The sequence below is a fragment of the Salvia hispanica genome, chromosome 2 (assembly GCF_029641045.1).
Source record: "Salvia hispanica isolate PSC_SH4W2 chromosome 2, Shi_PSC_v1, whole genome shotgun sequence".
Classification (NCBI taxonomy): Eukaryota; Viridiplantae; Streptophyta; class Magnoliopsida; order Lamiales; family Lamiaceae; genus Salvia; species Salvia hispanica.
The window spans coordinates 63,717,780-63,735,669 of NC_142693.1; the positions used below are offsets into that span (position 1 = coordinate 63,717,780).

At 40.4% G+C, this 17,890-nt stretch overlaps 1 protein-coding gene, 1 non-coding gene and 2 pseudogenes across 3 annotated transcripts; 2 read left to right on the forward strand and 2 right to left on the reverse strand.

Moving 5' to 3' along the window:
- Window positions 1-3,319: 3,319 nt before the first annotated feature.
- LOC125216580 (glutamate receptor 2.7-like) lies at window positions 3,320-5,349 on the forward strand (annotated as a pseudogene). The gene is made up of 2 exons (XR_016135255.1): window positions 3,320-3,674; window positions 4,153-5,349. The product of XR_016135255.1 is annotated as a glutamate receptor 2.7-like (transcript).
- Window positions 5,321-7,481, forward strand: LOC148932905 (glutamate receptor 3.2-like). Its single transcript, XM_089065278.1, has 4 exons — window positions 5,321-5,630; window positions 5,941-6,086; window positions 6,378-6,794; window positions 6,957-7,481. The coding sequence occupies exons 1-4, from the start codon at window positions 5,345-5,347 to the stop codon at window positions 7,305-7,307; spliced, it is 1,200 nt and encodes a 399-aa protein (XP_088921404.1). The 5' UTR covers window positions 5,321-5,344; the 3' UTR covers window positions 7,308-7,481.
- On the reverse strand, window positions 5,634-5,734 carry LOC125202946 (U6 spliceosomal RNA). The gene has a single exon (XR_007173272.1). It is a non-coding gene; the product is annotated as a U6 spliceosomal RNA (small nuclear RNA).
- A 5,421-nt stretch (window positions 7,482-12,902) lies between the features above and the next one.
- Window positions 12,903-13,783, reverse strand: LOC148932906 (uncharacterized; annotated as a pseudogene).
- Window positions 13,784-17,890: the final 4,107 nt, after the last annotated feature.

Here is a 17,890-nt window from a genome sequence, read left to right on the forward strand (position 1 = left end):
CTCCACAAACTAGCAACACAAGAACTAGCAAGCATACCTTTACAATCAACCTTAGTCCGGCAAAAGATCGAATGCAACCCGAAGGAATTTGATAAGTCTTCAAAAGATGAAGAAGGTGAGCTCTCAAATATGGAGAAATTGTCTCTTACAAATATTCAAAAGCTGCTTGAAATGAACCCTAGCAAGAGTATTTATACTAGGAGTTAAAGAGAAGCAAAATAAAACAAGTCTTGGTCAAAAAGTCACATTTCGGGCAAAACACCCGACCGGGTGTTTCCCACGGCTCATTTCATCCACCCGGGTGAAGTCTCTGGACAAAAACTGATTTCTCGGCAAAAACACCCGGCCGGGTGTTTTTGGGTTGGCAAAACACCCGCCCGCGTGTTTCTTTCTGCATTGCGCGGCTTTCTCAAAACGATCATAACTCTCTCATCCGAACTCCGTTTGGGGCGTGTGAGGTACCCACGCGAAGGTATTTCGACGATGAAGATGATGGTGGTCTTGAATTAGCATTTGGACACCGTCTCAGTAGGCAGATTGACGTTTGAACAGACCTCCAGTTCCGGTTTGGTGCGGGTTCGAGCCGAATTTGGTGTATTGCTCTCGAGACACCCGGGTCTTCCTTCTGGGCCTCCTCTTTGAGCCTTAATCTTGTTATGAACAGACCTAAAGACTTTAGCATCTTCCTACTCATCTTCATCGTCCTCTTTTGGTGTACGTCCTTGAGCGGTCTCGATGCATGATGTGTGTAATTGGGTTCGCATCATCCCCATCTTCTTGGGAAGGATTTGACCTCAAATCCGGCTCATCTCTTGCAAACTCAAACGGGCTCAAGTCGGACACGTTGAACGTGGGGTGCACCTTGAATTCGCCCGGCAACTCGATGATATAGGCATTGTTGTTGATCCTCTCCTTGACTCGGAATGGGCCACCTCCTCGTGCCGCAAGCTTGAGGTCACGGGACGAGACCTACCAACCCCTAATTCTGATGCTACTTTGAATAAACTCTCTTGTCTTTGTGGTGTGAGTGCACGAAGTTGCACAAGAGAAATTCTGAAAAGAATGCCTAGTTTAAAGTCATTAGAAATTGTGATGGAGTTGAAGCCTTGCGACAATGACGATGATATCAACCCACTGAGTGGCTTGGATTATATCTCAATGGAACTCCATAAACTGAGAAATCTTTTCTATTGTGTACCTAACCCCGAGATGTAGTATGAGTGTATGGTTCCTCTTTCAATGTTTGGATCAAGTTTAAGGATATTGACGTTGAGTGGCTTAGGGTGTTCATGGAAGTACATGAATGATATTGGTTCGCTGCTACCAAATCTTAAGGAACTTAGTTTACAACTCTATGCCTTTTGAGGCCCAGAGTGGGAGATAGAATCATATTGTTTTTTGAAACTCAAGACCCTTATTATTGAAGATAGTGATCTGGTGCGATGGATAGCTCAACATGGAAGCCTCCCAATGCTTGGCCTCCTAAGCATACGACATTGCTACAAATTACATCAACTTGATTGGACGCGCGATCCCTCAGTGGTCACAAAGCCTGCAATTGAATTAATTGAGTGTAATCCTTTAGCCGTCGCTTCTGCCAAGCATTAAAACCAGAATCTCTCTTTCGAGTTTATTGCCACTCTACTTTTTGAGATAAGAAGTGGTAGCTAGACTTGCAACTTGGTTAACAGGTTTGACCCCATATTACTTCCCTACTTACAATTGACTGACTATGGAATTCAATGTGTTTTGCTATATTATGTCATATTTCATTGCTAGTTGATTATTAGTTACCAGTTAGTTTATGAATGAGAATTTAACATTTGAGTGTTGTTCATATTCAGTAAAATGTGTAAATTTTTTATGTGCTCACATCCTTTATTCATTTATCGTTTTTTAGGCAAATGAGAGAGAGAAAAGGATGTCAAACGCTGCGTCAACGATTGCGAATTGTTGATTTTGTTGAGGATTATGAAACCTCGGAGGTGAATTATGTTTGAACATTTATGTACGATGACACATCTTCTTTTCTCCCTTTGTTTGAGGTCTGGTTTTCAATATCTTACATATTCAGGGTGAGGTGACTTAATGGATTGTTGAAATTGTAATTTATGTGACTGGACAGCTTAGTTTCCAACCCTTCTAGTTATTCTTGTTTAGTAACTTGTGAAGATGCTGTCATTGTTGTTTGTTTGGTTAGTTTGAGGATTACAAGAAAGTCGGCATGTTTTGGGCAAAATTCACATTTGGGCAAAATATTAGGCTCCCAAATTGAGAGCCTCTTTTTATAGACACTCAGGGAGGCTATTGAATCAAGGAATTTTAATTGTTTGTCGAAATTGAAAAGAAATCGGGGAGTCACGCATTCAGCAATGCGTGTTTTCCCGTTTTGTGAATTGTTATGCAAAAGTTCATATCATCGCATAATATGTAGTAATCGAATTTGAAATTCAAAATGTATTACCTCTATCGACACTATTTACTGCATTCGTCCCTGCGTATAAGGCTTATTGCCTCAAACTGTAATACGAGTTCACCGATGAATTTACTACTCCAACAGCCTCGCCGATGAATGATGCCGCGAAGCCTAACACCATCGAGATTACATGTACAATTTTCATCCGTAATATAATAGTACTAATTTCGTAAGTCATCTAGCTAGGTCAACATGACACACAATGATACCAAATTTTTAATACTCTCTCCGTCTCGCTTAAGATGACACGTTTTCCTTTTTAGTTTGTCTCATCTAAGATGACACCTTTCCTTTTTTGGTAACTTTCTCTCTCCAATTAATTCACTCAACCACTTTTTCTCACTCCTATTAAAATATCCATATTTCTTTATCTCTCTACTTTAATACTTACACCCACCTTCTCTCTCTCCAATTAAACACTTTAACAAATAGTAACTCCTAAAATCTCGTGCCGGCTAAGCAATGTGTCATCTTAGCTGGGACGGATGGAGTACCATTAATAGTATAATTTTACTTCTACTACCCATTATTCGTAAACGTAAGTCATATTCTATTCTAGTAAATTTCCTATGGCATGTTACATGAAATTTCTAGTTCCACGTCAGACTCAAACAGTGATATGCAGTTGTTATGAAAAAGACATAACCCTCTATTTGTCCAAACCTCAATTTCTTTTAATCTCAAGAGCCAATAACAACCGTTAATAAAATGAGTTTGAATAAGTCGCCATAGTCTTTGAACATAAAATTTATTCAATTTATCAAAGCCACTTAGACCCTCTTGTTCTACTATAAACTAAATTAAAAATACATTATTATATGAGAAAAAGTCAAGGTACAGTAGTAAAATCAAAACAAAGTGGTTGGATGTTCCAATTTCTCATTAACTTGCAAGATTCCCCTCAAAATTGGAGGAAATTATTCTGATCCTTCTTTGGGAATGCATACTCTCCACCTCTTACTATTTGTGTCATGCTGGTTGGTAGAGTCGACGATCTCATTGAAATCCATGATATGTCCGGGTCTGCAAACTCATGGGGCCAATGTGAGTGTGGGAGTAATCATCGATGGGAGCTCGAGAATCGGAAAAGAGCAGAAGATAGCCATGAAAATGGCTGCCAAAGATTTGAGCCATTGTTTGAACTTAGCTTTGCACATCAAAGATTTACATGGTAATTCAGCTCTTGCTGCTTCTGCTGGTATGACATTCTTTACTTAGTTTTGTTTGTTTAATTTGCTAAGTTACTTATATTTAGGAGATTGGAAATAAAATCGATTTTGGAGTAGGGGCCTCGTGTTCAAAGTTGTGAAGTCATTGGAGAAATTTGACTTAGGTGAAGTAGGTAGATTTTACTTGGAGGGAAGTAATGTGTATATATGTGCATAGTTGACTTATTTTTTCAATTATGAATGAATGAATTAATGCTTTAGACTCTTGCAATGTGAATTATTATGAATAGATATAGGCATAAGTTTTTATTCATAACCAATAGTCCATAGTATATATTTCATGTTATAATGCTACTATTACATATAAAAATGGTAAAAAGTGAAATGTGATACATTTTGTGGGATGAACGAAAATGGAAAAATGTGACAAAATTCAAGGGATGGAGGGAGTATTTACTATCAACCTATTTTGTTATTGGTCGTTGACACAAATATTTTCAAACGCAGCACTGAATCTCATAAACCACAAACACGTCGACGCGATCATCGGAACCCTAACACTTGAACAAGCCACATTCCTCTCCCACCTCAAAACCCCACCACCCATCATCTCCCTCTCCCCGGCCGCCTAACCTCCGCCACAACCTCCCCCGTCCTTCAACCAGATGACCCTCCCCGCGGCCCACTAAATCCGATGCATCGCCTCACTCATCGCCCATTACCACTGGAAAAATCTCATCTCCATCTCCCAAGACCCAACCCTCTTCCTCCCCCTCTCCCGCGCTCTCCAAACCCTCGGCATCTCCATCGATCTCCACGCCACCGCCCCCGTCCCCCACGCATCCATCGAGAGCGAGTTAACAAAGATGATCGGCGCCACCAACTTGAGGGTCTTCGTCGTCATGCATTGCTCTCTCGAATTCGCAGCGATCTTGTTCGAGAAAGCTCGGGTTTTGGGATTGATGGAGAAGGGCTTCGTGTGGATCGTGGCGGACGAGATCTCGAATCTTCTAGATTCCGCCGATTCATCGCTTCTACTCAACATGGAAGGAGTTCTTGCCATAAAATCAGATTATTCAACTGATCACAACAATTTCAAAGTGTTCAAATCCAAATTCAGAAGAAAATACGAATCCAGTTTTCCATCAGAAGATAATCCGACGCCGAGCATTTACGCCTTCCGCGCTTACGACGCCATCTTCGTCGGTGTTCAAAGGCCTGAGTGGAAAATTAATCTTCAAATGGAAAGGCCGGTTTTCCACAATGTGAATGTTATCGGAAAGAGCTACAGAGAAGTGGCGGTGTGGTCGCCGGAGTTGGGTTTCTCCGGCGATCAGCTGCGTTCGATCTTCTGGCCAGGCGGAGAGCGGTTAGTCCCGAGAGGGTGGAGCTTGGGGAGCAGAGAGAGGCCGTTGAGGATCGGCGGTTCCGGCTAGAGGCGTGTTCAATCAGTTCGTGAAGGTCACGTACAATTACGGTTCAACTTGGATCACCGGATTTTCGATCGAGGTTTTTGAAGCGGCGGTGAAGAAACTGCCGTACGATCTTCAATATGAATTAGTTCCCTTTAATGGCTCCTATGATGAAATGCTTGCTCAAGTTCACAACAAGGTAGTACGTCCTCTGTTTTCCCCTGTTTCAATATTCTTTAAATCTGTGGCAATAGAGCTTGGATGCAGCAGTAGGTGACACCGAAATAATGGCGAGCCGGTACATTCACGCAGAGTTTTCACAGCCTTATATAGAGTCGGGGCTGGTGATGGTGGTGACGGTGAAACCCGGACTTAAAGACTCCAAATTTATAGCTTTGAACCCCATCACCAAGATGATGTGGCTGCAGTTTGCCGCCGTCAGCACAGCAACAGGATTTTTCATCTGGCTCAGTGAATTCGCAGTCGGCAACGACCAATTCACAAGAAATTCCATTTTCCAGACTATATGCTCTATTCTCTGGCTCTCAGTCACCATAATCTCCTTGTCACAAAGTGAGTATAAGTTACAATTTCTCGATTTTTGTGTGTGATCCTTGCTATGGCCCATGCTAATATTCACTCAATCGTTCCAATTTTATTGGATGTCCCCGAGGAACTTATGGAATGTTCCCAATCTACCCTTTTTGTCCCATATCGACTTAGAAAAGATCCTTGTCCCTTTATGCTTAAGGCTCACTTCAAATGAGTTGGTTTCTAATAGGCTAGTCATTTAAGTTGAATTCTCATGTTTGGTCTGTATGTTGGTCGTATTAAGGGATGATGAGCTCAATACTCATACAGTGAACTCCGTGTTTTATCGCAGGAGAGAACATCAAGAATTCAACGTCCAAGCTCGTGCTGGCGGTGTGGATATGTGTGACTTTCGTGGTGGGAGTGAGCTTCACAGCTGTCCTAAGCTCGATGATGACAGTTCTGAGATTGGAGCCATCTGTGAGGGAGATGAAGTTTTGAGGAACTCCAATGCAGCTGTAGGATGCAATGTCAAATCTTTCATATGGCCCATGTTAATATTCTCTCAATCGTTCCAATTTTATTGGATGTCCCCGAGGAACTTATGGAATGTTCCCAATCTACCCTTTTTGTCCCATATCGACTTAGGAAAGATCCTTGTCCCTTTATGCTTAAGGCTCACTTCAAATGAGTTGGTTTCTAAGAGACTAGTGTTTTAAGTTTAGTTCTCATGTTTGGTCTGTATGTTAGTCGTATTAAGGGATGATGAGCTCAATACTAATACAGTGAACTCCGTGTTTTATCGCAGGAGAGAACATCAAAAACTCAACGTCGAAGCTTGTGCTGGCGGTGTGGATATGTGCGACTTTCGTGGTGGCAGCGGGCTTCACGGCTGTCCTAAGCTCGATGATGACCGTTCCGAGATTGGAGCCATCTGTGAGGGAAATAGACGTTTTAAGGAACTCCAATGCAGCTGTAGGATTCAATGTCAATTCCTTCATCTGTGGTTATCTCATCAATGTCCTAAACTTCAAACCCAACAATATCAAGAAGGTCAATTCCATTGATGATTATTCCCGAGTTTTAGACAACGGTGAGATCAAAGCAGCTTTCTTCGTCGCGCCACATGCCAAGGTTTTCCTCGCCAAGTATTGCAACGACTACATTCTATCGGGGCCTAGTTTCAAACTAGGTGGCTGTGGATTTGTAAGATACTATCAACTTCTCTTCCTTTTTTTTCCTACAGTCGAAGGACATGCTTGGTATGATAAAACAGATTGAAAATGGGATATGAATGGATATATAATGTAAAACAAGTCATATTTTAGATTTTTCTTGTTGATTTTGTATATGTTTGTACATGATCAGGCATTTCAAAAGGGATCTCCATTAGCAATTGATATATCAGAAGCAATACTCAAAGTATCACAGAGTGGACATGTTGACACATTGGAGCAGAACATGCTCCATCGCTCCAACTGCACTTCGTCACCAGCAGCGTCACAGAAGGCGGCTGACGACATAAGATTAGGCCCAGGTCCGTTCTCCGGCTTGTTCATGATCCTAGGTTGCATACTAGGTTTTGCATTCGTCGTTGCAGTCGTGCATTTGGCGAGGGCGAGGTGGACCAGCTTTCGCGAAGCGGTATGGGTTTCAATGGTAGTGATAAGAGAGTGTTGCACAAGATTTGGGGCCACATATTTTGGTGTTCGTCATTAGACGAATCCGGTTCGTGTCATGTATGTTAAAACTACATCTGGTGAAAAAAGTTTATCAATGTAGTGTAGACTAGTTTGTGATTTTTGTATTCACACACATGCCTAATTAAGTGTGTTTTCATATAAATTTTCATTTCAAGATGTAAGAAAATGAATGTTTTCTTGCTTTATCAAACACATTATTCTCACTCATAAATAAAAAGATTGAAGAAACAACATTGTAATATAACTGAAATGATGGGATATGGCGACACTTGACCCCTTTTGCTCTCTCATTTGCCTGATAAAATTGATAAATGAAAATAGGATGTGAGCGTACATAAATATTCAAATGAATTGAGATTGAATTGATGTGGTTTCTGCAAATTAAATGTAGGAAAGCTAACCTGTTAACCAAATTGAGAATCTACTACGACTTCTCATCTCAAAACGAAGAGTGGCAACGAACTGTAAAGTGAGATTTCGGTTGTAATTGTTTGGCAGATGCAACAGCTAAGGCATAGTACTCAACTAATTTAATAGTAGGCGTTGTGACCATCAAGGGATCACACGTCGAATTGAGTTGTTGTAATCTGTAACAATGTCGTATGCTTAGGAGCTCTACCCTTGGTAGGCTTCCATGTTGCGCTCTCAATTGCACCAAATCCATATCTTCGATTACAAGCGTCAAAAGTTTCAAAAAACGATTAGATTCTATATCCCACTCTGGGCGTCGAAAGGCATAGTTTTGCAATTTGAGATTCTCAAGATTTGGTAGCAACAAACCAATGTCATTCATGTGTTTCCATGAACACCCTAAGCCACTCAACTCCAACCTTATTAGACTTGATGGGAACATTGAAAGTGGTACCATGACCTCATATATCATATCAGGATTCATTACATCTCAAGCCACTCAATGAGTTGCTATCATCATCATCATCATCATCATCTTCAAGTCCATCAGAATCACTAAGCTCTTTAAATTAGGGATTCTGTTGAGAATTTTTGTAGTGCAACTTTGAACACTCACACCAAAAAGACTTGAGAGTTTGTCCAAAGTAGCTCCAAAATTAGGGGTTGGTAGGTCTCTTCCACAAATCTTAATATGTTCTAGTTCTTTCATGTCCCATATTTCTACCGGAATATATGATAGAACTCCACGCCTTTTAATATTCATAGGTGGATGGATAATCAGGTCTTCAAGGTGAAAAAGGTTGGATATTGTAATAGGAAGTTCTTCGCTTTCAAGGTGAAAAAGGTTGGATATTGTAATAGGAAGTTCTTCGCTGCAAGTTAAGGCAAGGTACCTTAGACAAACTAGTTTCATAATTTGACGTGGGATATGGTAAAACCGGACCTTAAGAGCATCTAGTACCCTAAGCAGCTTGAAATCCATGGCATCTATTGGTATCGGATATTGGTGGTCAGGACCATAACAAAGGAGAGAACGAACAGTGGATGCACAATCATATTTTATTGAATCATACACTTGTCGAAGGCAAATAAATTATGAAAATGGGCACACAACCGACGTTGGTCTTTCTCAACATCATCACAGCTTTGCAAAACATGCAAAAACCTGATCTTACTAGCTTCTCTCCTACACAAGTGCTGCCAGTAAGAATGCACGCGAAACTCTTTCGTTGAAAACCAAGAATGTGGATCTAATTCTAGACTTGATCCGTATAAAACAAGATTATACCAGATAGAAAGCATTACCGAGCAGTTCATCATACAGTCTTCCAAAGTTTCTTTTTCTAACGGTTCAAGAAACCCCTCAGCACTCAACCGACAGAAGAGGTAATGCATATCGACATTAGTGAATGGAGGGGAAGCTCCCAAATAGAGAAAAAACATTTTCAAATGTTGAGGTAAGTAGTCATAGCTTGGGAAAAGTACCTATGAAATTTGATCATACGCATCCATGAAGACCGGATTATGTTGTTTTTCAGCTACCTCAGTCCAATTTTCTATAGTTGTTTCTTTATTCGGATAGGAGCTCTGCAACTGTGACTATCATAAGTGGAAGACCTTCACACTTTTTGGCAATCTTCTCTCCCAATGTCTTAAGGTGAGGAAGGAAATCCTCTTGAGCGAAAACCTTCTCACAAAGTAATTCTTACTTTCTTCTTCATTCAATAAGCGTACCAAACCTCGATCTAGACATTCTTTCATTCTTACCCTGCTTGTAAGCAAGATTCGAACATTCTCTTGTGACAAGTTATCCATTACTCGTGTATCCCATTCCCATACATCATCCAACACAATGAGACATTTCTTATCCTTCAATATCTCATCCAAGAGTCCAACCAATTTCTCATTGTCATCATCGTCTCCTTAGATAAGCATTTGGTCGCTGACTCGACTTATTTTAACACAAGTGATACCCGCAAGTGTACGGGGCTAGTGTATCAATTAGCAAGCAAGAGTATCGTATCCCACAGAGACTAATTTATATCAACTTAACTACCACGAACAAATATTGACTACTATCTAGAGAATCAGGAAAAGTTTGGTTTTGTTCTAACACTACGAAAAGCATAAAATGAACAAGTAAATAAATAAAAGCTCTTATCCAATCAAATTGTCTTACCTTTTGGTGTCTCTAGAGTTACTAAGTCGACCACAATTATAGATTAAACCCCCTCCCGAGGTGAGAAACCTGTAGATTAGGTGCTAGGATTGAAGTCCCCTTCTAATCCTAAAACCCCTTACTCTCAAAAGCTCGATTAGATCAAAGACCTCACTCAAAACCTCAACTCTCCCGAGTTTTATTGCATTAAGGTGTGCATTATTCTTATTTCCAGATTAATTATTTCATCTCCCGACTAATCTAATTAATCTTATACCATCAAATGGTGATTAAGCAATTGAAAGGAATAAACCCAAGAATAATCAAATAACTACAAGAGCAAGGCGAGAACAAAATAAATTGGATAAAAACTATGAAATTAGTGCATCTTCACCAAGAATTCTACAAGAAATGTTTAGCTACTCATGTTCACAAAAACCATGTTTGAAACAAAGAATTCAATGAAAGACATAAGAGATGAATACTAAGAACTCCTGTGGGACGAATCTAGGAATGAAGTCTTCAATCTTCCAATCTAGAGCCTTCAATCTTCAATTCTCTCTCTCAAGGTGTTCTTGGGGGTGTATGTGAGTGATGGAGGGCGTAGGTGTTGAATCGATGTGAACCCTAGGCGTTTTCCCTTTAATCTTCCAAAAAAAATCGCGTTTTTGCCAAAAGAATACGCCAAAATAGCGTACCCGGCCGGGTGGAATTATAAAGAGCAAAATTCACCCGGCCGGGTGGTCATTTTCGACCCCTTTCTGGCCATTTCCCGCAGAATTACAGGACCCGGCCGGGTGAATTTACATTGTAATTATTCACCCGGCCGGGTGTAAGTTTCTGGATAGCGCAGTGTTCTTGTAACGGCCATAACTTCTTCTACCGAACTCCGATTGAGGCGTGCAAGATACCCACGCGAAGCTCTTTCGAAGACAAAGAGATTGATATGTATTATGGGATGATTGGACTTCAAAATCTCCAGTAAATATTATCTCAAAGCAAGGCTGCTGCACATCCACATATTTTGTACCTTTTTCTACACATTCTTAACAAAATGGTCAACATACCAATATAATATAGAGGTATATATAAACATGTCCAATAATAGACAAAATATGATCAAATTCATACATAACCACCCTGTAAAACCATGTAAAATCCAAGTATATCAACTCCCCCAAACTTAAATAATTGCTAGTCCTCGAGCAATGAAGAAAAAGAACTAAAAGAAGACTTGGATTTAAATGGGTTTAGACATCATTATTGTTTCAAAGAGTATGGAATAAAAGAGCATATCACAATACAAATTCTATCAATTCAAGCCATCGAGTGCACTCTTACTACTAACTCATATATCACCTTGGATTCATGCTTCTCTCAAGATATGTGTATGCGTATCTCACTCTCAAAAGTGTATGTATAGAAATAATACTCTCAAATCAAAATACAAGTAGTGTTTACCATAGGCTTGTTCCAAATCAAACATCTCCTCTACTAGAATGTGAATGTGAATCTAAAATCAGAAATGACTTATTAAGGTTGTAACGTGGCTCTTTGGACGGTAGGGAAAATTTAGGCTTAAGTGGCTGAAAAGTATAAGAAGCACAAATACCCACATACTACAACTCCCAACAAAACACCATTTCCCAATACAAATCTCAGATAAGTAAGACTTTGTCAAACTTCTTCCTCCCATCCGATCCCCACTTATTTAGAAACCCAACCAAAAACTTTTCTAGACTTCGTCTAGCTTATACCTCCATAAATTTATTGTTTTTTTTTCTTTTTTTTTTCTTCCTCTAGACTTCGTCTAGCTTATACCTCCATTTTTTTTTACAACCCCCCATATGTGCTTCCAAGTTTGTAGGCTTATCACTTTGACGGTAACTCAACAATTATTTGACATTGGAATACTTTTTAGGCTAGGAGGGCTAACTAGGGATTAAGACAAAAATATACACTTGTGAAGGGGAAAACAAAGAATGCCTAACGCCATCTCCTAAATTCACATTCACTATGTAAATTTAATATGATTAGGAGCAAGTTCTAGAAACAACAACAAGCATATGATAAAATCACAAAAAAAAAATGAAGTTTTGGCTCAAATCTCACTCGGGTAATAGCATGAATCAAGGCAAACAAGCAATTCGTTACTTATGCACCTATTACTCAAACTTTTAAGTCAAAGACCATGATAGCTTAAAAGATGGATGGAGTTTTTATCATTAACAACTAGTCTTTACCCCAAGAAACCAGAATTCAAATAAGTTCAAATTCAATTCCACAACAACCAAAATCAAAACAACTCACGGAGGTCTAAAGCAAAACAAATCTACCCTAAAACATAAATAAAAGCAACAAAAGACAACTAATCAATTTGAAACAAAAATAAAGCAGTAAAATACCTCATAAGGCTCACTATCCACCATATCACCCCCCAAACTTATTCAAGGCTATGCAAAGAATAAGTTTGAAAAGTTGGTGGAGAAGGGAGACTTATATGATAGGCAAACTAAAGCAAAAAGAATCTAAAAGTTACCTACTAGGGGTTACCTCCCCTATAGTGCCTTTGGTTATCGTCGTTGGCTCGACGTCTTTAATAAGCTCATCATTTCACTTCCCCATTAATGGGGATGTTGGCTTCTTCTTCGTGTTCAAGCTGATACATTCTTGCCAACCTCTTCTTCCACCAAGTCTTCTTCACCAAGTTAGTATTTGATTTGAGCTCTAACTTTGTTGTGATCGATATTCCTGATTCCTCTTCCTTCGTCTTCTTGGGCTTTCTCTGTCTTCCTTTGCAATGAGTTGATCCACCGCATGGGCCAAATAGACACTTTGGTAAGGAAATATTCTCGACCTTGGGTTTTACCCTTTGACCCTTTTGAACCTGTAAAACGTTTACAACTTTGCACTCTTTCTTCATAGCAAGCTCTTCCACTTTAGGACTCCCCATGGCCTTGTAGATGGACAAGATATGGTGTTTGTTGCCCATGCGAAGGGTAATCTCTCCCCTTGAAACATCAATCAATGCTTTCCCCGTCGCTAAGAATGGTCGACCAAGGATAAGCGGCACATTCCTATCTTCTTCCATGTTAAGCACGACAAAATCAACGGGAAATATAAAGTCATTTACCCGCACTAACACATCTTCTATGATCCCTTCAGGATAGGTGACGGATCTATCGGCCATTTGGAGCGTGATTCTTGTCGGCTTGAGAGTGCCGATTTTCATCTTCCTAAAGAAGGATAGGGGCATCAAGTTGATGCTCGCCCCCAAATCACACAGAGCCTTCGTGTGTTTGTCATCACCAATGACACATGATATGTTGAAGCTTCCAGGGTCCTTAAGCTTTGCCGGTAATTTTTTCTTAATTATGGCACTGCAATTCTCCGACATGCTCACTGTTTCGTAGTCCACCCACTTTGTCTTCTTGGAGATCACGTCTTTTAGGAACTTTGCATACATAGGCATTTGTTGCAGAGCCTCTACTAGTGGGATGTTCACATTCACCTTCGAAGATGTCCAATAATTTTTCAAATTTCTCATCCACAACCTTCTTCTTGATTCAGCTAGGGAACGGTATCTTAGGAATATATGGCTCCAATCGAGGTGGTTCAGGTTGTTTCGTCTCTTCCTCAATAACATTATCCTGTGCAGTCTCTTCACCAACCTCTTTTTCCACTTCATTGGGTTGAATGGTCGCACAGATGGCTTTGCACTCTTTGTGTTTGACGGGATCAGTGCTTATATTGCCAGGAAATTGCCCCGGATTGGATAGAGTTCCCACAGCTTGGTAAATTTGACTAAGTTGAGTATTGATGCTCTCCATGTGTATGTTCAAACTTTTCACATTTGCTTCTACCTTGTCCAGCCTCTGATTAGATTGTGTCATGCAATCTCCTGCTTGCTTCATGAAAGCCATCTACACCTCTCCAAGCTCTTCCTTCTTCGGCTCCTTGACTTGGCCATTAGATACGTGGAATCCTGGTGGTGGCTGCAGAGCGTTGTTGGCATTCCCGTAAGACAAGTTGGGGTGCACCTTGTTCCCATAGTGGTTGTAATTACCACCCCCTTGGTTGGGGTGGTAGTTGTTGAAGTTTCCATTATTGCCACCTTGGTGAATGTAGTTCATATCTTCAACCCCTTGTCGACTTTTGAGCCCAGATGGCTCTGTTGACATAAAACCAAGCTTGCTAGTTAAGAAGTCTAGCTACTTGGACATCATGTCCATCCTATCAAAATCAGATACAGATGTCACCCTGTAGGATTTGCTTCTCTCATTCTTCCACTTATCATCGTTGGAGGCCACCCTCTCAATCACCTCTAACGCATCGTCTTCTCCCAACTTAAGGAGTGATCCCCCTGCACTCATATTCAACTCGCGTATTGCCTCCGGAGTGGCTCCCCTGTGGAAAGTTACGATCTGTTGCCCCGGGCTTAACCCGTGGTTGGGACATCTCTTCATCAGGTATTTGAATCTCTTCCATGCCTCGTGAATATTCTATGAGGATGCATTGCATAAGAGATGACTTCAGCTTGGCGCTTGAGTGCCTCGCTCGGTGGGTAGTATTTGTCCAAGAAGAGCTCAACCATTGCATCCCAAGTTTCGACCGAGTTGGGATCCATGCTATCGTACCACTCCCTAGTATCATCCTTCAAAGAAAAAAGGGAACAATCTGAGGCGAATCTGATCGTCGGAGACCCCATTAGCCTTCACCGTGTTGCTGATTTGTATGAACTTGGTCAAGTGTTTGTTGGCATCTTCCGAACCTGTTCCACCAAATGCATGTGCTTCTGCCCTGTTTATCAATCCCAGTTTTAACTCAAAGCTGTTGGCCGCAATCCCGGCATTATTGATTGGTGGATTAGCAACTTATCTATATGCATACAGATTCTGCACGGGCTGAACTGGTGGTCTTGCGTTCCGCTCATCTAACTGCCTCTCTGCATGTTGGCCATCTGCTCACGGAGTTGACGAATAACAGGATCCTCGTTGTTTTTTTCATTGTTGTGGTTCTCATTGTTGTTCTCCTCCCCATTCTCCATTAAGATTGGAGAATTACGCTCGTACTGTATAGGTGACGAAGGTGGAGAAAGAGTAGGTATTGGAGTTCTCTGAACGGGGGAGGGTGGACGCCTATGACCCGGTGAAGATACGCGGATCCTCTGGTTCAACCTCCTCTGAGCGTTCCTCCTCCTATTGGATGCATTGATCTCGAGATCAATGGTTTCTAAAGGTAGACCTTGACAACGAGTTCGCATACAACCTGAGAAAAGAAACATAAGATTAGAGAACTCAAAAATAAAAATAAAAATAAAGCAAATAAAATCTAGACTAGTAATCTCAATTATTATCACGGTATTAAGCTCTAACGATGCAAAATTATCCCCGGCAACGGCACCAAAAACTTGACTCGACTTATTTTAACACAAGTGATACCCGCAAGTGTACGGAGCTAGTGTATCAATTAGCAAGCAAGAGTATCGTATCCCACAGAGACTAATTTATATCAACTTAACTACCACGAACAAATATTGACTACTATCTAGTGAATCAGGAAAAGTTTGGTTTTGTTCTAACACTACGAAAAGCATAAAATGAACAAGTAAATAAATAAAAGTAATAAACACAGAGTGAAAAGATATATGGAGAAAATTGTAGAATTCAAGGATCCGATGCACAATTCCAAGCTCTTATCCAATCAAATTGTCTTACCTTTTGGTGTCTCTAGAGTTACTAAGTCAACCACAATTATAGATTAAACCCCCTCCCGAGGTGAGAAACCTGTAGATTAGGTGCTAGGATTGAAGTCCCTTTCTAATCCTAATACCCCTAACTCCCAAAAGCTCGATTAGATCAAAGACCTCACTCAAAACCTCAACTCTCCCGAGTTTTATTGCATTAAGGTGTGCATTATTCTTATTTCCAGATTAATTATTTCATCTCCCGGTTAATCTAATTAATCCTATACAATTAAATGGTGATCAAGCAATTGAAAGGAATAAACCCAAGAATAATCAAAAAACTACAAGAGCAAGACAAGAACAAAATTAATTGGATAAAAACTACGAAATTAGTGCATCTTCACCGAGAATTCTACAAGAAATGTTTAGCTACTCATGTTCTTCACAAAAACCATGTTTGAAACAAAGAATTCAATGAAAGACATAAGAGATGGATACTAAGAACTCCTGTGGAACGAATCTAGGAATGAAGTCTTCAATCTTCCGATCTAGAGCCTTCAATCTTCAATTCTCTCTCTCAAGGTGTTCTTGGGGGTGTATGTGAGTGATGGAGGCGGTAGGTGTTGAATCGATGTGAACCCTTGGCGTTTTCCCTTTAATCTTCCATAAAAAATCGCGTTTTTGCCAAAAGAATACGCCAAAATAGCGTACCCGGCCGGGTGGAATTATAAAGAGCAAAATTCACCCGGCCGGGTGGTCATTTTCGACCCCTTTCTGGCCATTTCCCGCAGAATTACAGTACCCGGCCGGGTGAATTTACAGTGTAATTATTCACCCGGCCGGGTGTAAGTTTCTGGATAGCTCAGTGTTCTTGTAACGGTCATAACTTCTTCTACCGAACTCTGATTGAGGCGTGCAAGATACCCACTCGAAGCTCTTTCGAAGACGAAGAGATTGATATGCATTATGGGCTGATTGGACTTCAAAATCTCCAGTAAATATTGTCTCAAAGCAAGGCTGCTGCACATCCACATATTTTGTACCTTTTTGTACACATTCTTAACAAAATGGTCAACATACCAATATAATATAGAGGTATATATAAACATGTCCAATAATAGACAAAATATGATCAAATTCATACATAACCACCCTTTAAAACCATGTAAAATCCAAGTATATCAGTCGCGAGTATTGGGATCCACTTGAGCTAGAATGCATCGTAATATCTCATTGGATTCACACTTTCTGCTCACTTTGACCCATGCTCAAAGCTCGAAATGTCTCTGAATAGATGGATCCTCAAATACTTTCTTAGCGAGAGTTGTCTTTCCAACTCCCACCATCCCATTAACTAATAACCGATTCTCCTCATCTTCGATCAGATAATCCCCGACTCGTTCAATTCTTGAGGAAATAGGTTCGCCTTCTTCTTCAGGCATACGCATCACATCGTTACAATACTGCTGCAACATCACCATCACCCTATGGAAGAAGTCATCAACACTTTGTCGCAGGCTCTGCAGATCTACAGAGAAAAACACTGATCTCTCTCAAGCTGTGGAAGAATCTGGTCTACGACATTGGATTCTAGTAAATATTCGAATTCCCATACGACGTCTTTGATTCGTTCATCCATATCATTCACTTTCATCCTGATCTTGCTGCAGCTAGTCTCATCCAATCTTCGCAGTTCTATCTGCAAGCGGACCATCGCCTCATAGGCAGGTTGTAAGATTTCTGGAGTGGGAGGAAGCAGGGAAATGCGAGACGATCTTAGAATAAGCGGAATCATATTCTTTAACGAAATCGCAGCACCATAAGCAGCCATCTTCCAAGTGAAATATGAAGGTGGTGGTAAAGAGGGCAGTATACAGCAGTAGCACAATAGCGCAAATAATTAAGTGTGGGGAAAAATAGGACCAATAACTTATGGGCAATACACTACCACATCATAACTTAAGTCATTGGCTGGTGATGAGATAATTCATTGGAATTTATTAAATATCTTGCTTCTCAACAAATTTTACTTGTCTACTACTCCCTCCATTCCATAGTAATGGAGACGTTTCTTTTTGTCGCGGAGATTAAATAAAATTGTGTTAGGTGAGTTAAGTAAATGAAGAATAAAGTGGAAAATGAAAAAAGGTAGAGAGATGAAGAGAGAAAAAAGTAGGTGTGAAAAAATGTTTTGACTCTTATTAAAAAGGGAAATGACCTAAATTACCAAAATGACAAAATGACTCTATTACTATGGAACACAGTGAGTAGTATAAAGTACGGGTGCTCAATGCTAAAGTACGACACTGAGCATGCCACTTTATAGTATCCGCGTGCATGAACA

Bases quoted from the DNA above. Each gene is read 5' to 3' on its own strand.
- LOC148932905 (XM_089065278.1), top strand. From the start codon at position 5,345: ATGGCGAGCCGGTACATTCACGCAGAGTTTTCACAGCCTTATATAGAG. The intron at 5,631-5,940 runs GTGAGTATAAGT...GTTTTATCGCAG, and splicing joins CATAATCTCCTTGTCACAAA to GAGAGAACATCAAGAATTCA. The intron at 6,795-6,956 runs GTAAGATACTAT...GTACATGATCAG, and splicing joins AACTAGGTGGCTGTGGATTT to GCATTTCAAAAGGGATCTCC.